The sequence below is a fragment of the Tupaia chinensis genome, unplaced genomic scaffold, assembly GCF_000334495.1.
Source record: "Tupaia chinensis unplaced genomic scaffold, TupChi_1.0 Scaffold000346_1, whole genome shotgun sequence".
Lineage (NCBI taxonomy): Eukaryota > Metazoa > Chordata > Mammalia > Scandentia > Tupaiidae > Tupaia > Tupaia belangeri.
The window spans coordinates 1,445,720-1,471,735 of NW_006159840.1; the positions used below are offsets into that span (position 1 = coordinate 1,445,720).

Below are 26,016 nucleotides of genomic sequence, written 5' to 3' on the forward strand. Positions count from 1 at the left end.
AATGCTGTTGAAATCTACAGGAAGTTTTTTAGAATTTGGCTTACAGGAGAGCTGTGCTGAATTTTGGACCAGTGCTGATGATAGCAGTGCTTCAGACGAGATAAGGTTGGCATTGCACTCTGTCCTCTTCCACTTCTTACCTCTTGGAGTTTCTCTGTGGGTAATGATCCTCGAGTAAGCCTTGTTCAAATCAGTAGTGTTGGGCTGGAAGGATTTGGGCAGTAGGCCTGAAGGGATGGACTTGATTACTGTCTATCTTTTCATGTCATCTCTTAGTTACGGTTTTATGTGTCATGTTCTTGGAAGATAAACTCAGACTTTATTTAGTGTAATAAAAATAATGTCTTTTGGGACCAGCAGATGGCATAATGGTTACATCACTGGACTCCCACGTAGTCGACCACGGTTCAAGTCCCAGACCTGGTGGTCTGAAACTCACCCTGGGCACGTGTGCATGTCATGTGTGCCCAAAATCCCAAGAGAATAGAGGAGAAGGGATTGTGGTGTGGCCATCTCTCCTGGGCGGGAAGAGGGGTAATTTCTCACTTCCTGTCTCTCTCTGTCTCTCTGGCAAGTGCACACACCCTATAACAAAAATCTCTCTTAAAAAAATGTCTTTAGAGGAAAGGATGAAATTGACAGAATGATCTCTGAGATGTCTTTAATTAAAGAGTATGTTTTTGTTCCTTAAAACCTCTGTGGCAGTCCATTAATAGATCATAATTTTTATTGTTCTTGTGCTGCTTCAGGCCTAAGTCTATGAAACCATGGCTTACTCATCTGTTGTGTTTCCGCCAGTTCTGTACAGGTAGTATTTAGGTTGAACCAAGTGAGATTGCTATTTTTCATGGCATATATATTCAGCCATGTAGCCATTTTATGGCCATATTATGAGTAATATGATATGATTCAACCATTACTAATAAATGAATGAAATTGACTTTTCCAGAGCTAAAATGTCTTCTGTCCTCATCCAAAGTTAAATGAAAAACACATTTTGGACTTTAGGACACCTGGATGGTTTTACATTGGGGGTTAAAGAAAGAAATTCCCATGTAGATTCTCACCTGGGAAAACGTACTAGCCAAGAAAAGGAGTGAAGGTTTTAAGATCCTGCAGTTTCTAGTACTGTGGTGGTAGGTTCAAAGTAAGCGTGGGAGTTCAAGGTTGTGAAGGTGAACTGGAGAACACTCTTATGGTGCTCTGGTTGTTTAAAGGACACGAGCAGTTTGTACAACACTGAGGAGCAAGCTTCTGACTATTTTGAATACGTTCTCAGTGATTGCTACCCCCAGCTAAAACTTACACGGTTTTAATTTATTCCTTGGATTTGGAACTTGCTTCATCTTTATTGTAAAGCGCCTCTTGTACTCTGGGGTACATTCTGGTGTGTTCTGACTGGACTTTACTCCACTTGGCAGGAGGTCTGTTATAGAGATCAGCCGGGCGCTGAAGGAGCTCTTTCATGAAGCCAGAGAAAGGGCCTCGAAAGCGCTTGGATTTGCTAAGATGTTGAGAAAGGTGAGTTTGCAATCATTAATTACTATTCTTTCTTATTTTCCTCTTACCTTATTTTTTAGAAAGCTAACCATAAAGAAGTTTCTTTGTAACTATGATTCTAGGACCTGGAAATTGCAGCAGAATTCACACTGTCAGCCCCAGTTAGAGACCTCCTGGATGTTCTCAAATCAAAACAGTACGTTAAGGTAAATATCGAAGATGGTGGCATGGGAATATTTTACTTTTTCTATTTGATTTAAGAACAGGCCGGTTTTTTCTTCAAGGTCCATATGGTAAATATTTTAAGCTTTGGAGGCCAGTCACTGACCGTGCTTCTAGTACTGCCCCGTATTTTCCCAGTGAAATAATTAGAAAAACAGGCTTTTTTTATTAGAGGTAGATTTTAGCTGTAGGATGCATGCCCTCGCCTGAGAGACAGAAAATGAGAATTCACTCCCCAGGGGGGATGGCCACACCACAGTCCCTTCTCCTCTTGGGATTTTGGGCACACATGTACTGGTGGGAGTTTAACTACCAGGTCCAGGACTCGAACTAGAGTTGTCTCGTGAGAGTCCAACGACGTAACCATTACACCATCTGCTGGTCCCAGAAAAACAAACTTCTTTATACTTAATAACTCGTCTTAAGAATGCAAATAAATACTCAAATGTTTATTCATACTCTTTATTAATTTAGCTACCGTATGTATTTAACATATATAAAAAGATAATGTTGATTTTAAATAATAGCATCATTTCGCACCCTCTTATTTCCTGAAGCAACCCAAAGGCCTTACATGGCTCTCTGACATCAGTGTACTGGTCACCATTAGGGCCACTTTCGAGCCACCATCGCTACTCCACTTTAGAGGCTGTTTGACGTGTAGCACTTCCAGAATCTGTGTATGATGTCATCACTGGGTGTTTGACAAGTCCTGAGTCTTATCTCATCCACACACGTGGGCAGGATGTACGACCTACACAGCATCATGGCATGTGTCTCTCTTGTGAAAACGATCTGTATGAGGCCTGGTGTGCCTCCCCCCACCCTCGCCCCTAACTCACATGGTCAATCTGTGTTGACATTTTTTTGTCTTTTACTCATTCAGATGACGTTCTGTAAGCATTGCAACCCAGCACTGGCTGCGGTGGTTTCAGGCTGGCTTTCCTTCTCTGAAGAGTGTGTTCACAAACGGCCCCACCCTAAGGCACTGTCTGAGTGCTAGCAGTTCCCCTCCTATTCTGAGTCAGGCCTTCTCATACCCTCTTCCTCAAACCTGCTTGTCTTTTTCTTGTTTTGTATTTTTTTTTTTCAGAGTTTCTTAAAAATTTTTTTTTGTAATAACATTCTTATAAGGTACAGTGTTCCTTAAGTTAAGATTTTGGATTTTTCTTTTCCAGGTACAAATTCCTGGGTTAGAAAACTTGCAAGTGTTTGTTCCAGACATTATTGCTGAGGAGAAGAGTATTATTTTGCAGCTACTCAATGCAGCCGCAGGAAAAGACTGTTCAAAAGATTCAGATGATGCGTTATTCATTGATGCCTACCTGCTCCTGACCAAGCATGGTGATCGAGCCCGTGATCCAGAGGATAGCTGGGGCATGTGGGACGCCCCTCCTGTCAAAGTCGTGCCTCAGGTGGAGACTGCTGATACCCTGAGGAGCATGCAGGTGTGGCTCGCTGCCAGCTCCCACTCCCCAACAGTGCTCCCTATTGCACATGCTTTTAGGGTACACGGGTGGTTAGCAGCTGTGAGTGATCGGGTTACCTGTCCAGTAATCTCAAGTATGTACTTCTTACAATGCGCTCCAAGTCTTAGTAACTAATTTCACACCACAATTTATATTAAGTACTCTGTCAAATTCTGCTAAGTATGTTACGCTGGACTATTTGAAGTAAACCACCTAGCTTACACTTTTTCCTAGCTCAGGCATATTAGGTCTGTAGACCCATGAACTGAAAGGAATGACCTGACTAGTGTATCTGCAGTTCCAGAGGTCCTGGTTCTCTAAGCACTCTGGCTGGCTGTTAGGTAGTTTGCATTTTTGTAGTAAAGGCTCTCACCAGCCTACCTCACAGAGATCCGTTGATGGTTTACATAGCTCAGAGTTAAAACACTTAGTCTTCTCCCACTACCCGCATCCATCTTGGAGGCCATGACAGTGAGTGCCAGTGTGTCCCTTGAACTCAGCTTGACCACGTGAGCTCTCTGCCTGCTTTCTCCTCCACCCACAGATTCTGTGTGCTTGTGTTTTGGTACTTCTGGGGTGATCATTGTAATGGATAACAAAGTTTTGATTGAATCAGTACCCCTCACCCTTATGCCTGCATGTTCATCTTCACGCGTGCACACACACATGCACGCACACAAATGCATACACGCACGCGCACATGCACATACTGCGCCAATAGTCTCCAAGTACTAGGGCTTCTAGACTGTCTCAGAGACGTCATGCCGCACGATTCCAGGAGCAGCTCTGCGCAGTGCCGGAGATCCTGACAGCAGTGCCTGCTGTAGCGTGGTGCTCTTGGGGAGCAGTTTTCTTTGAAAACAGCTCTCTGTTCAGATGGTTGTTGGCCTGGTACTCCTGAGCTGCCATTGTGTTTGGCCTGGGGGTTGTGCTCAGTAGGACAACAGTAACTGGGTCTGTCTTTATCCCTGTGTTTGCCTTCCTCCCAGGTGGATAATCTTTTACTGGTTGTCATGGAGTCCGCCCACCTCACCATCCTGAGGAAAGCTTTCCAGCAGTCCATCGAGGGGCTCATGACTCTGCGTCAGGAGCAGACGTCCAGTCAGCCGGTCATTGCCAAGGCTTTGCAACAGCTAAAGGTATCTCACTGTCACCTCCCCGTAGCCCGGGCGTGTGTTGCCCTGGAGGGCCAGGGGCTGGAATGTCCTGTCACTCATATTATCCTCCCCGTTCTCCTGTCCCCAGTGCACATTGTTCCATGTCTAAGCTAAAAAGTTCCAAGATCTTTCCTAGAACTGTTGGAATTTTCTAATTGGAAAGGTTAGAAAACTGAGTATCAATAGTTTCAGGACTTTATGACGGTCACGTGACTGGTTCTCAGTGAAGTTGAAATTGAAATTGATTCTCTTCATTCTTAGTGCAAATCATTGTCATTCAGCAGTTACTACTGTTTTCTATAGGTACTTTGTATCAGCAATGTAAAAGATGTGTGTATCCTTTTGTCTAATATAATTCAGCCAAATTAACTATAATCAAAGAAACCAGTTGTAGGTAGTCACTGAGGTCTTCAGGGTTCATGAGAAGCCAGTGCTTTCTGTCTCACCACTTTCTGTTTTGTACCCTGTTGATCAGCCTTGGCCTCATCCACTCTTCACTGCCATCAATTAGATCTTTGATTAAGTCACATTAAGTTTTGTTTTTTGACAGAGAGAGAGGAAAAGTGAGAAATTGCCCCACGTGGGGGATGTCCAAACTGCAGTCCCCTCTCCTCCATTCTCTTCTCAGATTTCTGGGCATGCACACACACGTGCCCAGCGTGTTCCTTCAAGCTGCCAGGTCTTGGACTTAACCCACAGAGTCAGGCAGTATGCATCCCAACCACCATGCCACCGGCTGACCCAAGTCTTGATTTCTTATAGAGAGAACACTCCCTGAAATTACAAGTCATTTCTGTCAGTCGGATGTATCTCGTTTTTAATAAACGTTTGTTAACTAAGTCTCTTAACTGCTCTTTCATAGGTAGCAGTCGTACTCTTTCACCAGGGTAGGGACTTTAGTCTTGTCTTCCAGTCAGTAATCTCCAGAGAGGGCAAGGTAATAGAAGATGTTGATCATTTTCCAGGTTAAGGAATTTATAGCCCTAAGGACTGGAACAGTCCTGCTGAGGTTCAGAGGAGGGTGAGATGAGTGCGTCCTCAGAGCATCTGGGATTGCACCATGGTGGCATTTAGCTTGGGAGGATTTCAAAAGATGCAGATTGGGAACAAGCTGACAACAGCAGTATTCAGGCATTCCCATCATGGAGCAAGGCTGTGGGCAAGCTCCCTGGATGTCATATACCTGATCTGGCTGGGTCTTTAGGTATGATGAGAAGTAGTAGGAGGTAGGACCGGTGACAGAGTGGGCCAAGTCAGGATCTTGTGAGATGCTAGATTTTACCTTCTAAGTCTCAGGGGGTTGTTGAAGATTTTGGTGGAATATTTTGTAACAGGGCCCACCCAACCTCTGTGATGTAGTCAGTAGCTTAATAGATGCAGAGGTGGAAGGGACACACTGGCCAGGGTTTGATTTTCTGGCTGGTAGGCCTGAAAATGCAACAAGTGCGCATGTGTGTGTCCAGGATACTGCAGGCCAAGAAAGCTGGAGGAAGGGGTTGCAGACTGACTGAGCTCTGTGGGTGGTGCTTTCCTCTCTGTCTTTCCAGTGCATGCATTCTGTTATGAATGAAATATATAAGTATTGGGGTGTAGGAAAATTAATGACATTTTTTCTATGTTTCTCTATACAAAAACGCGGCATGACTTTCCTGACAACCCAATAGTAGGGGATTGCCTGATGGACATGATGTGTATGCATGTGCGTGTTTCAAGACAGGTGGAACAGACACCAGTGCGGTGGCATCCTGGTGTTGCTTAGAGAGGCAGCGAGTTTGAACTAGGCAGGTTTCTCAGGTCACTCTGCACAGGTGACATTCGGGGCAGTATTTCTTTGGTGCAGAGTGTGGTCCTGTGCATTATAGGGTGTTCAGCAGCCTCTACCGCCAGATGCAATAGGTTCTGCCTCCTCTGGGTTTTAACAACTGAAAATATCTCCCTTCATTGCCAAAAATAACTATCCAGTGTCTCTAGACATGATGGCTGGGGGGAAGTTCAGCCCCCATTGAGAGATCTTGCCTGTGGACGAGCCAGGAATGAAGAAGGACAGTGCATTGTCACAGCGTGGAGGTCATTTGTAAATGCCTGGTTTCTCACTCTGCGGGGTTGGAGCCATGCTTGAGCTTGAGGAGCTGCCAGGGCAAACAGCGAGTGGCTGGTAGAGAGACCATTGAAGACGCAAGTTTCTGTGTCAAGATCAGACTGTGATTAAGCATCATTTTAAATAGATTGTTTTCCTCTCTTATTTTGTAAGATGTTAGAGAATTCCTGATATAAGTAAAAAAATGAAAATAATTAATTTCCTTTGAATTTGGCCATTCCTTTTTTCAAAAAGAATTATTTATTCAACTTTATTTATTATTAGTTTTCAGTTCGACCAGAAAGACACAGAGCGAGAGAGTTGGTGGGGGTGGGGCAAGAAAGCAAACCACCAAATCTGGGACTTGAACCATGGTCATCCATGTGGGAGTCCAGTGCCTTAACCACAACGCCACCTGCCAGTCCCTGGTCATTTCTTTTGATAACCAAAATCAATGAGGCAGAAAGTTGCCTGGTTACTACTCCTGCCTGGGATGAACAAAATCTTCTTTCAAAAGGCAGTAGCTGCCGTGCAGTACACTTCACTTTGGACTGACTGTGTCTGCACTCTCCAGGATGACGCGTTAGAACTGTGCAGCAGAGTCAGCGATGCCATCGACCGGGTGGGCCACATGTTCACGTCAGAATTTGATGCCGAGGTTGAGGAGTCGGAGTCCGTCACTTTGCAGCAGTACTATCGAGAAGCGATGATTCAGGGGTACAATTTTGGGTTTGAGGTAGGTACGCAATAAGGAAAACCACAGAGTACAGTTTAGTAATTGCTTTGTAACTTAGGAAGTATGTTGTGTGAATCTTTTATGGCATCTCTTATATTAATTGTAATTACAGCTCGGTAAAGAATGTCAACTTACATTATAGCTGAGCATCAGAAATGTCAGTTTACTTGTAAACTGTCAGGTTTTTGCCCAGTTTTAATTTTGTACTAATGGCTATCTACTTCTATTTAATTTTTTTTTTTTTTAAAGAGAGAGATTTTTGCTATAGGGCATGTTTGCTTGCCAGAAACACAGACAGAAAGTGAGAAAAAGCAGTCACCCCCGAGAGGGGCTGGCCATGCCACAGTCTCTCCTCTCCATTCTCCTCTGAGGACTTAGAGCATGCAAGCACACACGCCCACTGTGGTTTCAAACTGCTGGCCCTGGGACTTGAACTGTAGTGAACCACGTGGGAGTCCATTGCCATAACCACTATGCCACCTGCTGGCCCCTATACTAAAACTTTTAAGAGATGTTTAACATTATAAAAGCAGCTATTTTATTTAAATTTATGTGTAAACATGAAGCTGAATTTTAAGACACTGTAATTTTTCATGCTATTCAGAACGTAAAAATTTTAATTGGATTCCGCTTTTAGTTTTAGAAAACATTTTAAATAGACATAGCATTATATCGTGTAGGTCTTACTTACAAATGATTATTTTCTTTTGATTTTCATATACATGAAATCTTACAGTATCATAAAGAAGTTGTTCGTCTGATGTCTGGGGAGTTTAGACAGAAGATAGGAGACAAATACATAAGCTTTGCTCGGAAGTGGATGAATTACGTCCTGACTAAATGTGAGAGTGGCCGCGGTACAAGACCCAGGTACTGACCAAGTAGGGCATCTCCTGCAGAAGCGTGTGTGGGTGATGCTTCGTTCACATATGGGCTGATAAGGGATTTTTGAGCAGATGACACAAATTGGAGCATTATTATTAATTATTCAGTCAGGTTTTAGTACTGAAAATGTATACATAGAAAATGCCATAAATCTTGGAAAATATTTTTTAAAACTTTGTTCCCAACTTTGTTCACACCCCCCTGTGTAATCCTTGTGTGACAACTGAGTGCTCTGCAGTTCCTAACAAAGAACATTATGGGACCTTGATAAAGCCATTTCCAAGTTAGAGAAAGCACAGCTGTACTCCACCGAGGGTTTAAAGTAGGAACTTTGTTTTACACAATTTGTAAGTAATTACTGATTTACAAAGGACACCCTTTTCTTCTGAGGAGAAAATAAGCCATTTTGTCCTTTCCCAAAGCTCATACTATAAACTTAACCCAAGCATTTATATAAAGACAGATTTGTGTTGTCCTGGACATTGATTTCTCAAATTTTCTTACTTTTCAGTATTGTACAAAAGTTACTGAAGTATTTTTATGGTGGTTTTATGATTATTGAACATTTTTCTGTGACAGGTGGGCCACTCAAGGATTTGATTTTCTGCAAGCCATTGAACCTGCTTTTATCTCAGCTCTACCAGAAGACGACTTCTTGGTATGGAATATTACGAAGTTTTTTTTATTGAAAAACAAATAAGTTGATCACTGTCTATTCCTTGATTGTGTGCTTTTCACATTCAGTGGTGGTTCTGGAGTACGCTTTACATAAGGTGGTGGTGATGCCGAAACGCTAGAGCACTGAGTACTTGGGAGACTCAGTCCCTGCTCTGCTAACAGTGACATTCAGCTGACCGAGTCAGCGTCAAGTCGTTTATAAATCCTGCACTTCTAGAATACTTGTTAGTTTTATATTTATAAGCCACCAGCTTGGTGCATTTTGGCAGTTTAATGAAGACTAAGCATTAGCTGTTTCTTTTCATCGTGTGTGTCATTTGAGAGTATAATCCCAGAGTTAAAATACTCACTGCCATTGTGATCAATTTCATTAGAAAAAGATCAAAAGATGTTCAAAATGTGGGTTCATTCAGTTCATCCATTTGGTATTAGAGGTGATTACATAAGGAATCTTTTGATTGTGCACATCATTACAGTACGAGGAAATGACTGAGTGTGCTTTTATCTAGGAGAATTAAATTGTATACTCTGTTATTTTAAATTATGTACAGCTTGTGCTTGTTTACACGTTTTCATTTAAACTTAACTTTGAAAATATTTAAAGTAGCATGTTTCTTTTCAGTGTACTGAAATGTCATTTGTGCTGCTCATGTGATTAAGAGAATGTCTGTTCTCTCTCTTGCTTTCTCGCTTTCCTTTTGTTTCTAGAGTTTACAAGCCTTGATGAATGAGTGCATTGGACACGTCATAGGGAAGCCGCACAGCCCTGTTACAGGTCTGTACCTTGGTAAGACAGCCCTGTTACAGCATTCCTCCGGGACATACTGATTGATTGGGTTGGTGCAAACATCTTGTGACGGTAACCACTGAAGACGGGAGGAGAGGGGATTTAAGAATACTGAGGGAAAAGGCAATGGAAGTGACAGAAGTGAGGTAGGTATATTGCATAGAGAACTGCACAGTAATTATAAATCCAGCGGGACGATTCAGATGCTGCCATAGTGCTTGCTAGCCAGAAATAGGAAACTACGGAGCTTTTTCCGACATCCGCTCTGCTGTTCGGTCTGGCCCTTCAGTTTCAGTGTCTGGGGAGGACAGAGGAGAGGTGGCTGTTAGCTCGAGCAGGAGCCTCCCTGCAGCTGGCTCTGGGGACTCTCTCGGCCCCTCCTGCCTAACCTTTTGAAGGAGAAGAGCATTCGTTTGCCCCACTGTTTTCCTGAGTACCCGTTTCTCCTCTAACTGTAGTAAATTCAATTCAGTTTTACTCTTAAAAAATCAAATTATGTTATAATATACATTAATTATAGTTTTCAGTTGTAGCTAATATACAGTTTTACAGTGTATGCTGAAACTTTCAGAACAAAGTATGTATCAAAGCTGTGTCATGCTTAAGATAGTCTGTAAATAAAACTGTACTTACATACAGTAGACACCCGAACATGATAACTTAGAAACGTTTACAGCTTAAAGTACACAAAATTTACTCATAAGTTGTAAATTTATTGAATACCTTCTGTATTTCTTAAACAGTATGTGCTGGCTACAGATTATAGAGTCCAAGTTTTACTCATTGGTTTCTTCATCTTTAAAATGCCCTTTTTTCCCCTTTTTGCTCCCCAAACGGTTCTGAAAATGAAACTAATTATTTGTAAAACTGTACATTTTATATAAAGCATGCTGTATTCTAACCAAGCTTTTGCTTAAGCATATTGTTATAGACTGATTTCCATATATCAAAGTATTTAAGAAAACGTGTGATCAGTAGTTCAGTAAAAAGTACTTCTTTAAAATACTTCATTACATAAGAAATAATTTTAATTATAGAAAATGACAGCATGAAAAAAAGAAGATACACTTTTAGGAAAATTTTAAATGCAGAGAAAAATTAAAGAACGCAGGAGGAAATACCGATACCCCCATTACCCAAAGGCAATCCGGGGTAGCATTTGAGTCTTTCATCATGGCCGTCGCTCCCAGGTGCCGGTGGCACAGGTAATTAATAGTGCTGCCTTAGGGCTCAGTTCTCCTTGGTCCGCTCAGCCATCGTGGGATGGTGAGCTGAGCTCAGGGTCAGTTTGCCTGAAGGAGGTGACCTGCACGGCTCTCGCGCAGTGAGCCCCTTCTCATGCGTAGAACTGGCTGCCAGCCGGGATTGAGAAGGTGAGGACAGTTAGTGAACACGAGGGTTCTACACATACCAGAGGGCATCACTTGGTTTTCTTTTCTTTTCTTACAAGAGAAATGAATGGAAATGAGTACATTAGCTGTCATTTTTATCCTCATTGTTGCTTACTTTATTCCTCTCCCTCTGCTGTTAGCAAACTAATGACAATCTGGTATACAACTTTTCAGATTTTCTGCATAGTCATAGTTGCCCAAACATATCCTGTCATACCTTTCTCCATGCTCATGTCATCACAGTTAGTTAGAAGTGGAGTATTGTTCATAAAATTTGGAACACACTGGATATTAACCTATTGTTTTTCTTACCTGACCAGTGTAGAGAGATTCCTTTATATCAGCAGTATACTTGTGGACCCAGTTCACTCTCTTTAGGGTCCACGCTGTAGCCATCAGGAATGTATTGTTGATCTTTCTGCCATTTTTTCCCATAGGCTTTTGTTTGTTTTGGCCATGACAGGCATCTCTATAATAAATGTCCACCACTGGTGACATTTGTCCAAATGTCATTTGCATTTATTGGCCATTTGGATTTTCTTTACAGTAAAATATCATCACAGTTTTGCAACATTAAGTATATGTACTCTTAAAAATAAATGCTAGGGACCAGCAGTTGGTGTAATAGCTATGTCTCTGGACTCCTATGTAGTTGACGGTGGTTCGAGTCCCGGACCTGGTGGCTTAAACTCACACCAGACGTGTGTGCGTGCATCCCCAAGATCCTGAGAGGAAAATGGAGGAGAAGGGATTGCAGAGTGGCCATCCTCTCTGAGGGGTGATTTCTTGCTTTCTGTCTCTCTGTCGGTCTTTCTTTTTTTTTTGGAGAGATTTTCACTATAGGGCGCGTGTGCTTGCCAGACAGACAGACAGAGACATAGAGACAGAAAGCGAGAAATCACCCCCCGGGGGGATGGTCACGCTGTAATCCCTTCTCCTCCATTCTCCTCTCGGGATCTTGGACACGCACGCACACGCGCCCGGCGTGAGTTTTAAGCCACCGGGTCCGGGACGCAAACCGCGGTCAACTCCGTGGGAGTCCAGCGACATAGCCATTGCACCAACTGCTGGTTCCCTTTCTCTCTTTCTGATGAGTGCCCGTGCCCTAAAGCAAAAACCTCTCCAAAAAAAAAAAACTTTGTTTCATGTATGAAGAATATTCTTGTATGTGTACATTTTTAAAAACAGACTCTTTATATCTTTATGGGGAAATTCTACAGTAATTTTTAACTCAGTAGTTCTCAGGTCTTAACTGAATTAAAGACATTAGCCTCACCTGATTATTGTTGTTTAGTTTAATTTAGTTTTGTTTTCTTTATACCTCTGTTAATTGAATTTTTTCCCTTTGGCATTGAAATAGTTTAGATAATGAACCAGAGACACAGATTGCCTGAAATCTTTTGTTAAGAATTGCTTGAATTTTGTTTTGCAAGGGAATTTCAGATTTCTGTATTTTTTGGTATTTCATCTATATAATCATCAAGAAAGAAGATTTCTGTTGAGGCTGAAACATATGTAGATCAAAGTTATTAACAAATAAAGGAAAATCTGACAGTGAGGGATAAAACTAAATAGTTAAAAGTAGAAGCTATAGAAAAACACGTTAGGAAGAAAGCAACAAAACAGAACGCATGTCCATTGTTACTTGCCTCTAGTTATTGAGAAAGTAGAATTGTAAGTGTGTCTGTAATCACTAAGAGCTCTAGCTTTACGTTTTCATTTAAAATTGTATCTAGTTTGAAAATTTCACTTTAAAATTTAGGCATGCTTACCTTACGTCAGAATATTTTTTTTTTTTGGAGAGATTTTCACTGTAGGGCGCATGCGCTCGCCAGACAGACAGAGAGAGACATAGAGACAGAAAGCGAGAAATCACCCCCCCAGGGAGGATGGTCACACCGCAATCCCTTCTCCTCCATTCTCCTCTCGGGATCTTGGGCACGCACGCACACGTGCCCGGCGTGAGTTTTAAGCCACCGGGTCCAGGACGCGAACCGCGGTCGACTACATGGGAGTCCAGCGACATAGCCATTACGCTAACTGCTGGTTCCCAATTCACCTCATTTTTGTTGTGCCCTCTCCACCTTGTTTGGTTAAAGGGTTTAGAGCAGACTCTACATATCAGGAAAATGATCGTGCCCCCAACAGGACCTGCTGATGTGTCCCCTCTGAGCAGAGTCTGCCTGACATGTAGATAATATAGAGGATATAATATAGGTGCATCTAGGTAATATAAAGAATATAATATACGTATGTGTAGACAATATAATATAGATAATATAAAGAACTCTTTCCTTTTTAAGAGAGAAGTCAAGTCACGTTTTTTTTTTTTTTTTTGGAGACATCTTCACTGTAGGGCGCGTGCGCTCGCCAGACAGACAGAGAGAGACTCAGAGACAGAAAGCGAGAAATCACCTCCCAGGGGGGATGGTCACGCCGCAATCCCTTCTCCTCCATTCTCCTCCCGGGATCCTGGGCACACACGCACACGTGCCCGGCGTGAGTTCCAAGCCACCGGGTCCGGGACACGAACCGCGGTGATGGTCACACCGCAATCCCTTCTCCTCCATTCTCCTCTCGGGATCTTGGGCACGCACGCACACGTGCCCGGCGTGAGTTTTAAGCCACCGGGTCCAGGACGCGAACCGCGGTCGACTACATGGGAGTCCAGCGACATAGCCATTACGCTAACTGCTGGTTCCCAATTCACCTCATTTTTGTTGTGCCCTCTCCACCTTGTTTGGTTAAAGGGTTTAGAGCAGACTCTACATATCAGGAAAATGATCGTGCCCCCAACAGGACCTGCTGATGTGTCCCCTCTGAGCAGAGTCTGCCTGACATGTAGATAATATAGAGGATATAATATAGGTGCATCTAGGTAATATAAAGAATATAATATACGTATGTGTAGACAATATAATATAGATAATATAAAGAACTCTTTCCTTTTTAAGAGAGAACAAGTCACGTTTTTTTTTTTTTTTTTTGGAGACATCTTCACTGTAGGGCGCGTGCGCTCGCCAGACAGACAGAGAGAGACTCAGAGACAGAAAGCGAGAAATCACCTCCCAGGGGGGATGGTCACGCCGCAATCCCTTCTCCTCCATTCTCCTCCCGGGATCCTGGGCACACACGCACACGTGCCCGGCGTGAGTTCCAAGCCACCGGGTCCGGGACACGAACCGCGGTCGACCACGTGGGAGTCCAGCGACACAGCCATTACGCCAACTGCTGGTTCCCTCAAGTCATGTTTTTATCTTTCTGTGAAATGGACTACATCATTTGTTTAGCATATATAATATTTCACTTCAGGATTTAAAGGATGCTTTTGGTGGAGAAAAGTTTGAATATATAATATGGCTTTATGAACTTTTAGAAGTGCTATTTTAAAAGTATTTGTACATGCAGTGTGATTTTTTTCAATAGGTGGTTCTGTTTTGGTCATTGGCAAAATGAAGTGGTATTCCTCTGAGATTTAATTAACTGGTGTGACAGTTTTCTACTGACCACCTTAATAAGTTTTGTTTGTTGCCGTTTTCACTGGCAGCTATTCATCGGAACAGTCCCCGACCTGTGAAGGTTCCTCGATGCCACAGTGACCCTCCTAACCCACATCTAATCATCCCAACTCCAGAGGGATTCAGGTATTCCGTGTCCACCTGGCCAGCGTGCTTTCGAATCTGCTCTGACTCGCATGCTGCTACTTTGGAAACTCCTGGTGCTTGCTCTGAGAGCTGAGCGTTTCCTGTGTTCTTTTCATACTTGTTGAAAAGCTCTTATTTTGTTATCTTGAAGACATACTGCAGTACTTTAGTTGCAAGAGAAAAAGTTATACAAACGTAAATGGACTTGCGCCTGTCAAGATAGCCCAGTTCCTCAGCTAATTTATAACCTCGAGCTGCTAAATGCTTTCTGGCTTTGGAGTAATTCCTTCCTTTTCTTTCTTTGAAAAATCACCTTAGGAGAACAAATTTGACTGTGCATTGCTTAGTGAATGTGTCAAACTCAATACTAAGCACTACTTTGAAAGTGGAAAAGAATTGGAATGACCTTGTCAGTCTTGATTTTCATGTGCATACGTAATTATAAGCAATTTACACACCAAAGTGAGTTCATGGTAATGACCTTGAATGTGGTGGCATTTCTGCATCTTGAGGTGTAGAGAGCATCTTCTTGCCCCTGTATAATAAAAAGTGATGATTATGCAGTGTTCGTAGGTACAGACCACAGTTATTTTTAAAAACTTCGAAATTGAATTTTTGTCTTTTTCACACTTAGACATCAGTCTGAAGGAGCAGTCTGTGTTTTGTTTCTAAGTATTTTAATTCCGTGCCATACATTACTCTGAATTGCAAATATCCGCGAGTCTGTCCCTTTGCCCTCTGTGTTCCTGAAGCTTTTCTTCTCGTCTTAGCACTCGGAGCGTGCCTTCGGATGCGCGGAGCCACGGCAGCCCCGCCACTGCCACTGCTGCTGCCGCTGCTGGTCTCCCCAGCCCCTCTGGCGGTGACTCTGCGCCGCCCAAACCCATCAGCAGTGCCCATGATACCAGGTAGTCTCACCCCGCCAGTGCCACGCCTTCTTCACCCTCACGCACACTTCCACAGTTCCTCGCTTTAGGACATGTCGTGGGGTCACCAGGCTTCTTTCCTGTGATGTGTGCATGCCGCTCAGAGGCTCCTGTGGGCTGTGACGCCCGAGGCTCTGGCCCCAGCACCAGTAGTTCATTTGCCTGATGGAAGTATTCTCTGGGGCTCATATCAGCCACAGTGACCATAGGTCCTTCCAGGAAGAACCCTGTGGAGAGAGCTTGGGGGAGCCTGGCCTACGGTGAGCTGCGGCAGTGTTGTCTGGCAGCCTTCCTGCACAGTCGAAGATACTCAGGGATGGTGTCTAGTTAAATAGTGCTAGGCGATTTTTTTTTTTTTTAAGGAGGATTAGTTTTCTAACCAAATTTCCTAATTTTAGTTAATTGGTGATTAAAAGTGGTTTATACAGTAGGAAAATGAGTCTGTGGGATTTATGTGTTATTACAGATCATTATGTGAGAACGGCACCATCGGACCTAGGGCAATCTCCAGACAGTTTCAGCCTTGCATTAGTTCATATGAGCACGGCGGTGGTAGTTTTTCTCATTCAGTTACTTTCTGGCAGAGGGTTTCATCAAGCTCTCAAGTGCTCAGTGGTCTAAAGATTTCTAGTCTCCCTTAATTCCACCCCTGCTTGTGAGTAGAAGGGACATTGTCCGTAGTCTCGCCTTCGGTTAAGGCGTATCACAAGTACCGAACTATTTTGATTGGATGGTGATCTGATAAAAAGAAAAAAGAGGACGTTGCGGTGGACTCAGTGCTCAGGGTCCAACTTCCAAGAAACCACTAGTCTGATAGTCAACAGGAACATGACTTATGCTTTAGAGTTTAAAAAAGACTAAAATGGCTTTAGACTTGTACTTAAATAACATCTAACATTTCTACAAACATTTCCAGTGTTCTCACTTATTAAAATAATTAATATTCCTAATATTTAGTAATAAATGTCCACCCTAAAAAATGTCAGGATATTTTATAGCTATGAGCAGTCAACTAAAAAAATAATGGCATTGAACAAGTTCCCTTTTACGCCTTTTACATGCAGAACATCTCATGGCGAACGTTTTCACATGTACTTTCACATCCCTGTGGGAGCTCTGAACCCACCTTTGTCAGAAGCGCAAGTCCCAGTGGGGGAAGTGCCTCAGCCTGGTGCGCAGTCGTGGTTGACAATGACGTGACCCAGACCGTGTGCTGGCTCCAGGCCTGCCATGCCCACTCTCACACAGGGGTACTGCAGAGAACGCGGAGTACGGTCAGTGGGCTGTGGTCTAAGGCGTGTGCTGGGTTACTGGAAAAGTCATGACATGTCTTTTCTGTGTTTTTCTATGCAAAAAAGGCCTTATGACTTTTCTGACAATCCAATATAGGTTGGTAGTGTGATACCTTAAGGGTAGTTTAGTGTAAGAGTTAATTTAATACCTGTACCTGGCCTATTCATGCAGTTTAGTCCTATGGTTTTGAAAGCAGTTTTTCCCGCACATTATGATGATATTTCCTTAATATTTGTCTTAAACTTGTGCACACTTGGATAGTCCTCGGTGGTTGGGAACTTTAACTCATCCTAGTGTGCCATATTGAAGGCCTTAAATGGGAACAGTTTGCCTTGCTTTGCGACAGTGCATGTGACAGTAGTTAGGGAAGAGCAGAGCCATGTGGGGATGAGTTGGGGTGGACAGGAGACTCCACCTGGACGGTGGACCCGGCTGGGGAGGCCCACTGCTCCTGGTACATATTGTGTACCACGAGCCCTAGGCCCGGCACACTTGTGGGTTGGTCAAGGCCACATGCTGTAGGGTGGCGGGGTGACACTGATGGCCTTCAGAGCAGCGGGGATGCCACAGCACACAGTCTCTTAGAGATACACTAACCGTACTTCAATGTCACTTGCCTCAGAGGACTCAGTACGTATTTAAAATTGATTTTGTTTGACCTAGGACATAATTACTCTGGGCTTTAATGATCTTGCCTGTGTTTATCAAAGCATCTTGGCAGAGGTGTGCTTGCTGGGATGGGCCCCTGCTCACTCGCAGGAGCTCATGACTAATTTTGGGGGAATTCTGCAAGCTGGTTGTTACACCACCAAAATTGGCAAAGCCTACAGCTTGCTCCCAGCTTCCATACCCCACCCTTTATTCACCAGGGCACCACTTCATTTGATGGTGTGTTTTTTTTACCTTTGCACACACCTCTGAAGGACATGAGCAACTCATTTCACCGGAGAGACGTTAGGAAACCAGAGACGTTAAGTGCCTTCTTCATGGTCCCGGCCTTGGGCACTGCCCAGGAATGGGAATGGAATATGTTTCTCTACTTCAGCATCAGTGGCTATTCCAACACACGTCGCCAAGATGGGATGAAAGCACAGAAGTAGAAATGTTCCCCTTTCTTCAGACTTAACAAGTGCCGTACTAGATTTGAGGGTTTAGGGAAATGCAAAAACTACTGCACCTTCCATAATTGTGAATAGACGTCTGTGCCGTAGACCACGTTGCTTTCAGCCTATCCAGTGACTCGTAGAAAAGAGCATAAATGCTGCCATACCTCATTATCCACTCACTGAGGAGTACATGCTAGTACCTTCTTAATCAGCTAATGCTGTATTCGTTTTTGGTTCTTTGACTACTTGAATCACAATTTTAGCTTGGCCCGTATTTAGTTCTTGTTTATACTCTGGGTTTATTCTGGTTGCTGAACACTATTCTGGAAAGCGCCTGTTTAACTTTATTCGCTAACATTATATTTCCTGCTCGTTTGCACTTCTGCTTGGCTATTGCTTAAGAAATCACTAGGTTGTTCCCTTCCATCTTCTTACCATTATTAAAGAGATTTAAAAGCTTTAGAATTAAGAACATATATAATACATATATATATATATATATAAATAATTTGATGGTAACTTGAAATACTAGCTAGACTTGGCTAAATATATTTTGTATCGATATTGGACTTAAATCATGGAACTTTCCATGTATGTCAGCCACACTTAAAACAAAAAAGCAGTGTCTCGTTTTCATTTCTGTTGTTTTAAGTATAAAGCAAGGTATCGTGCCGGCCGGCGCTCCGGTCTGGTGTCCCCAGTCTGGAAGGTAGGAATGGTGCTCTCCTTTCAGATGCCAGGACTCCCCTGGCAGAGCTGGCAGATGCAGAGGGCTGTTGGTGGCAGCACTGCTCACTAGGCCGTCCATTCCTGGGTCGGGGCTGCCCTACCCATTGTCCTGGCCTCCTGGACGCCGGCCGCACCCTCCCTGCGGGATAGAGGTGTCTCCAGACATTGCCAGTGTCCTTAGCCAAACTGCCCCGCAAGCATCACTGCTGTGGAAGACTCTCACAGATCTTTAGAATTCTGTCAAATTAACAGCTCAATTGTTAAACACATTGAAACAGGGGTTCCAGCGTGCCTGAAAATGATCGGTTGGCTTCCATAGCTGCGGAGTTGCAGTTTAGGTCCCTGAGTCGTCACTCAAGCCCCACAGAGGAGCGAGACGGTGAGTGTTTTAAGGCCTTTCAAACTGCTTTCGCGAGGTTCTGATCACAGCTCCCGGGCCCTCGGTTTCTGTTGTTCATGCCTCTAAAACGGATCGGAGGGGAGGGACAGAGTGGAGCTAGCGCAGGACACGCTGGCTTCTACAGACGCCTTTTAAGTTGCACTTGGTTTCTAGGTCTACTTTTGTTGCTCTTAGAAAGATCACTGCTTAGTTGGGCAGGACGCTATGTGTTGTACTCCCAGCTGCTTGTGAGGCGGAAGCAGGACTGGGAGTTGAAGGTTAGTCTGGGCAGCATGAGACTTGGTCTATAAAGAAAATACACTATTCCTGACATTTAAAAAAAAAAAATGCCCGTGAGCACATGCCTCACTAGAGACAGACAGGGTGGGGGAGTGGGAAAGCTGGGGGATGGTCACACCTCAGTCCCTTCTGCATCTCTCCCTCCTGTCAGGATCTTCGGCGTGCACGCATGTGCGCATGCTCGCGTGCACACACACACACACACACACACACACGCCCTGCATGTCTCTCAGGCTGCTAGGGCTAGGGCTAGGACTCGAACCACACACTTGTCCGTGTGGATCCAGCCCTTAACCCCCATACCACTGGCTGGCCCATTCCTGACATGACAGTGTTGCCCTTGGGAGTCTGCCCAGGAGCCTCCTCTTGTAGCAGGGAAAGCTCCCGAGTGGGGTCCAAGGAAGCCAGTTCATGTCCCCATTCTAACATCTGTTGGCCGTGGAAAGTCAAATGGAGAGAAAGCCTCCCAGCCCCAATAAGCTGTCAGTTTGGTGCTGTTTTCTGGAACCGACTGTGGAGACGCTTCTCAGACCCACGTTGAACACGTTAGAAATGAGTCACCAGAAGGAAAGGCTGGCGTAACCCTCGCCATTCATCACTGCGACTTGCTCCTTATTTTCATTTTGTTAAGGTTTTTGCCATGGGGTGCATGCTCTTGCCTGATAGAGAGAGAGGGAAAGTGAGAGATCGCCCCCAGGGAAGATGGCCACGCTTCAGTCCCTTCATTCTCCACTTGGGATTCTGGACACACACACAGATGCGCCTGGTGTGATGTTTAAGCCATCAGGTTCAGGACTCGAACTGTTTTCGACCACGTGAGGATGTAGTGCCTTAACCACCATGCTACGTGCTGGCGCCGGCAGTCTTGCTCTTACATAAGTCTATTTATGTCATAAATCTTAATTTGTATGAAAACATACTCTCCGTAGAGCCAGCATATCCGAGAGGTGACTCAGGCGGGTCGGCGCGGAGAAGTTGGGAACTTCGGACTCTTATCAGCCAGACCAAAGGTAAGAGAGAACGCTGGACTCTGAGCTGTCAGGCACACGGCGAGCAGCATTCTCGTCGGAACTGGCTTTAGCTCGTGACTGCTGGACCTTCACCTTGTGTGCCCGGTGATCCCCTTTATACCTGCGATGCCACTTTGCCATACGTGCTGTGCGTGAACATTTCCTGCTGCTTACAACAAATGAGGAGGTCCTTTTGATCAGCAGTGTGTTTTCTTCATCTTGATTTTTAAAGACTTTTTTTTTCCATAGGGCATGTACACTGCTCAGAGAGAGAGAGAAAGAGAGAGAGCGAGAACTCATCCCCTAAGGGGAATGGCCACACTGCAGTCCCTTCTCCATTCTCCTCTTGGGAGTTTAGGCATGCACACACTTGTGCCCAGCATGTTTTTCAGAATGCCTGGTCTGGGACTCAAACTGCAGAGTATGCCATGTCGGATCCAGTGCCTTTACCACCACACCACGTGCTAGCCCCATATCCATAGTCTTAAAGCAGCTTAGCATAATTCTTTGTGCAAGGTAGGGATATAATGTGAAATAGCTATTATGCTGAGAAGTTGAAGGAGAGATCTAATGAAATAAGTCATGAATCGGTATTGAAAGAATAGGGACCAGCAGGTAATATGGTGGTTAAGGCACTGGTCTCCCTCGTGGCTGACTGTGATTCGAGTCCCAGACCTGGTGGCTTGCTTTCTCACTTTGCCTCTCTCTCTTTCTCTCATTAGCACATTTGCCCTATAGGAAAATTTTAAAAATAATAATAAATAAAATGAAATAGTTCTTTTTTTTGAGAGGTTTTTTATGTAGGGCATGTGTACTTGCCAGAAAGACAGAGGGAGACAGAGAGACAGAAAGTGAGAAATCACCCCCCAGGGGCAATGACCACGCCACAGTCACTTCTCCATTCTTCTCTCGGGATCTTGGGCATGCACGCACATACTCCCAGCATGAGTTTAAGCCGCCGGGTCCAGGACTCGAACCACAGTCAACTACATGGGAATCCAGTGACATAGCCATTACACTAACTTCTGGTCCCAGAATTAAATAGTTCTTAAAAAATATTCAAAGAATAAATAAAGTGACTGGCTAGCCCTGGATGAGCTGCAGAATGCCCTTGTATGTTTTCACCACAGTCGTGAACAATAGGCAGTGTAGAGCTTGCTTGCTCCTCATAAATGACAAGACAGTTTCTGAGAGGCCATGCAGGTGGAGCCAGGTGATAAATGGTGAATGGCACACTGAGACCAGGAGTCCTCCTCAGTCCCGAGTCCGTGCTCTCCCCATGTACCACCCCTGGAGATGCGTGTCTCCAGGCTCAGACAGTCTGGGCATCACCCACAGAGGGCGGAGCCTGTGCTGGGCCTGGGAGGAAGACAGACTGCAGGACGCCAAGAAGTCCAGGCGTTCACACACTGGGAGGCCCAGTGACTACAGCACAGACCAGTGCGGCTGTCCTGGCTGTTGTGGGTGTACATGCAAGTGAGACGGAGCGCAAGGTGGGGTCAGGTCATGGGCAGTCTTTCGTGCCTGGTTATGTAACCAAGGCCTTACCCAGAAGGGGTGGGCAGCCCCAAGAGGCCCTGATATGTTTGGGGTGGAGGTGGAGATAAGCAGGGCCCTTGAGTAGCCTGCTAGCTTGCGCTGGGAGGAGGTGGGGAGGTGAGGTCCACACCAGGGGGTAACTCAGTAACAGTAATAGATGGGACCGAAGTGGGTTTTTAAAAAGCGACCGGCAGCTAGAAAGGCCTGGTGACAGACCTTATGTCAAGGGTTTGGGAGGGAGAGATTTCCTAGGTTGAGCCTGGTGACAGGAAGATGATCTCATCAGTGGCTGACACGTAGCTAGCAATTCCCCCGATACCAGGTCTTTGCTGTGCTTTGAAAACAAATACATCGTGGTGAGATAGACTTGGGAACACTCGCAATTGTGTTCCTCTTGGGAGAGGTTCAGCTCACATTGACGTATTATAGACCAGAAAATCCTAAGACAGTCTTACTGTTTAAGACAAAACAAAACAAAGCAAACCTTTCCCAGAAATGTTTAACACTGGTGTGTGAGGTCCACGGCCTCTCGGCTGTTGCTGTCGTGCCCAGTGCCGAGTAGACTTCCCACGTGCTGTAGTGAGAGAAAGGGAACCCCTCAGGGCACATGCACCAAAGAAACGGTGGTCGTAAGAAACACGGCCAGAACACTGTGGTGGGGGAGTCTGTTTGCTCGCATTAACCTGGCTGTCATCCTGGTCTTTAGGATCTCTTTGCTGGCCAGAAAGTTTGGGCACTGAGATAGCCAGTCAGGCTACGGTAAGAGAAGGGCTGTCATAGAGATGCAGAAAACTCTGGTTTTCCAGGTACGCGTCGTGACCCGAAAACGAGCTGTCAACTGTTAGCGAACGTAATCAGTGCTGTATGTATGGAAGGTACTTCGTGTTGTTAGCCATGACACCAGTGGGAGAAGTGGAAGCATCACGCTTCATGGGAAATAAGGAAGAGCAGCTCATATTCGTAGTGCACTTGTGTTTTAGACATTGGGCCACACTTGTATGTGCACCGTCTCATTAACAACCCCTGAGCCCTGTGAGTTAGGTGGTTTCCAGTTCACAGGCCAGGTATTTATTGTATAAAGATGTCAGATTACCTGGCCTGTTGTCAGACACCTAGAGAATGGTGAGGCTGCAGTTTGACATTCTGATTCTAAATTCTGATTCTAAAACCCGTACTCCGTACTCTTCCTAGAAAAGGGAGAAAGAACTGCATTCCCTTCTTGGCAGAGAGGGCGTCCTAGATGAGGCATGGCCTTTCAGCTGCACCGGGTCAGATTTGCTCACCAGGGACTGTGCTGAGAAGATGCTGCAGGCAGGGGGAGTGTGTACAGAGTGAGGGGGACAGAAAGGTTCAGCGTCTTCCGTGACAGGCCTCCTGCTTGGCTGGTCTGGGATGTGAGGAGAAGAAAAGGAGACCCAGAAGGATAAACTGCGTTCAGGTTCTCCCGTATGAAGGGGTGGGTTTGTCACACGATAAGATTTTGTGATTTGGTAAGCTAATTCTGGCAAACCAGGGCCCAAGAGAAGAGAAGCTCGGGGCAGGCTAGAGCGTGCAGCGGGCTAACCAGAGGTCTTGGGAGAGGAAATCGTTTTTTTTTTTTTTTTTAGAGATTTTCACTGTAGGGTGCGTGCGCTCGCCAGACAGACAGAGAGAGACATAGAGACAGAAAGCGAGAAATCACCCCCCAGGGGGGATGGTCACACCGCAATCCCTTCTCCTCCATTCTCCTCTCGGGATCTTGGGCACGCACGCACACGCGCCCGGCGTGAGTTTTAAGCCACCGGGTCCGGGACACGAACCGCGGTCGACTACGTGGGAGTCCAGCGACATAGCCATTACGCTAACTGCTGGTTCCCGGGAGAGGAAATCGTTTTTGTCCAAGTATTAATAGCCTATGGTTTTCTGAGTACTGTGTGGGCTGTAGCTTTGGAGGGTGTGGACTCCGTGCTGTGTACCAAGCAGGTAATGGTAAGGCTGGCCAGAGTGGAGCGTTGATGAGTGTCTCGCTGCTTCTGTTGTTTGCTAGAAATTGACAGTGATGGGGACTAATGAGCGTGTGGGTTCTCTCTGCAGATACCGCTTCTAAACAAGGACCCATAGAAGCCATCCAGAAGTCGGTCCGATTATTTGAAGAAAAGCGGTATCGAGAAATGAGGAGAAAGAATATCATTGGTCAAGTTTGTGACACCCCTAAATCCTATGATAATGTTATGCACGTTGGCTTGAGGAAGGTGACCTTCAAGTGGCAAAGAGGAAACAAAATCGGTAAGGAGACCAAGGATCGGGCCTGAGGCTCCTCCGCTGGCACTGCTAGAAACCACAGTAGTGCCATGTCCGGAGGTTAAGCGTATATAGGTGGTCCTTTTTTCTTATAAAAATGGCAAATATGTATCTTATCTTTTTGCAGAGGACTCTGTTTCTCTTGTTTATAAAACATGTTCTAGGAGCAATACAAGATGATATTTTAGAAAGAGATCGTTAAAGTGCTCATTAAAATAGTTTTGTCTGGTGGGAACCTGCAGTTAGCGTAATGGCTATGTCGCTGGACTCCCATGTAGTCAACCGCGGTTCGTGTCCCGGACCTGGTGGCTTAAAACTCACGCTGGGCGCGTGTGCATGCGTGCCCAAGATCCCGAGAGGAGAATGGAGGAGAAGGGATTGCGGCGTGACCACCCCCCCCTGGGGGGTGATTTCTTGCTTTCTGTCTCTCTGTCTCTCTCTGTCTGGCGAGCGCACATGCCCTGTAGTGAAAATCTCTAAAAAAAAAAATATATATATAGTTTTGTCTGGTAACTCCAGGAGTCGCCAGTGGAGAGCTACTGAAGTTTTCCCTGCTTGTTCTATTTTCTTATTCCCACAAGAATCTTATTTGAAGAGAGCCTGGATACATACAGGGACAGGGCTGTGGTCTTTTCTAAACTGCCCAGTGAACTGACTTCCAGGTGGAACCGTTTCTTGTAAAATAGGTAGTGGTGGGTGGCAAGAGGGATGGAGCCTGGCAATGTCTCCGACCCCTCTCCCTGCCAGCGCGTTGAGCTGCCAAGCGTTTTGGCCGAAGAGGCAGACACAGCTGGCCCAGGAAGGGCTCTGGCCTCAGGATACTGGAGGGTCTTTAGAGAACAACCGACTAGGCAAAAGCCCTGAGCATTCGAGTACCTTACCCGTTTTAGTAATGCCGACGTCAGCCTCGTCAGCCGCATGCCCCTCAGCCTGATGTCGGAGGTGTGTCAGGAGCTCCCTGCTTCCTCACACTCTAGGCCAGCCAGCACGAGGCTAGATGCGGGCCACTCCCTAGAAACCATGCCTCCGCCCCAGCTCAGGCCCCTCCAACGGCGTGAGGGTGCAGATGTGTGCCCGGAACTGCCTCGCATGCGCCCTCGTGCCTCCTCACTCTCCGTTGAAGAAGTTTACAGAGCAGACGTACTGACAGCATCGCTTAGGATTTTGCTTCTAGGCCGCTTTCCAAGCTCCCTGGGCCCAGAGTAGCCTGCGTGGTAGACGCGGGCGTAGGTGTGTGAGTGTGTCAGGGTAACTGACAGTATGGCCGTAAATGTGAACGTGTAGACTCCCCGCAGTGACTACAACAGCCGCTTTGTATCGTTCCAGGAGAGGGGCAGTACGGGAAGGTCTACACCTGCATCAGCGTCGACACCGGGGAGCTGATGGCTATGAAGGAGGTGAGTCCTCCGGCTCACTGCGGGCTGCTCTGCTCAACACCTCTGGGTGATAGAGTCGGCGAGGACAGGCCCGGGTGTGGCGTCGGTGCTCTGCACAGTGCGTCCTCTCGGCCCGAGGCCTGCTTTTTAGCGTTTAGCCCATCGGGGCCAGCCAGGCCGCGCACTAAGGTAGCGTCCATGGAAAGTGCAGCTGTTTGCGGTTCCAGGGAGGATGGGGAGGCCAGGAAGGCGAGTAATCCTAACACAGCCCAGTTACAAGACGTGCCACACAGGGAGCCGGAGGGACGCTCCGAGAAGGTGCAGAGGAGGGCTGTGATGAGCTCGAGAGATGAGTAGCATTTCTACCCGCTGGAAGGAAAGGAGGAGAGCAAGGGAGGCCCACAGACAGGCCCAGTGGGAAAGCAAAACTGTTGCCATTTGGGGAGTGTCTGGTGTGACAGGAGGTGGAGGAGGAGTGGGGTGCAGGCAGGGGACATGCTGGTCATCCTGCTCCTCAGCCATGGGATGGGCC

At 45.6% G+C, this 26,016-nt stretch overlaps 1 protein-coding gene across 1 annotated transcript in view; it reads left to right on the top strand.

Annotated features, from left to right (window-relative positions):
- Positions 1–26,016, top strand: part of MAP3K4 (mitogen-activated protein kinase kinase kinase 4) — a gene marked incomplete at its 5' end in the record, with an annotated part of 88,387 nt that overhangs the window by 49,260 nt on the left and 13,111 nt on the right. Inside the window, 15 exon segments of the mRNA XM_027773357.1 lie at positions 1–105; positions 1,422–1,521; positions 1,623–1,706; positions 2,901–3,170; positions 4,181–4,330; positions 7,000–7,161; positions 7,898–8,031; positions 8,626–8,704; positions 9,433–9,499; positions 14,450–14,546; positions 15,317–15,454; positions 18,879–18,979; positions 20,209–20,289; positions 23,902–24,093; positions 25,435–25,505. Of these exon segments, the coding sequence (XP_027629158.1) occupies positions 1–105; positions 1,422–1,521; positions 1,623–1,706; positions 2,901–3,170; positions 4,181–4,330; positions 7,000–7,161; positions 7,898–8,031; positions 8,626–8,704; positions 9,433–9,499; positions 14,450–14,546; positions 15,317–15,454; positions 18,879–18,979; positions 20,209–20,289; positions 23,902–24,093; positions 25,435–25,505 (1,831 nt within the window).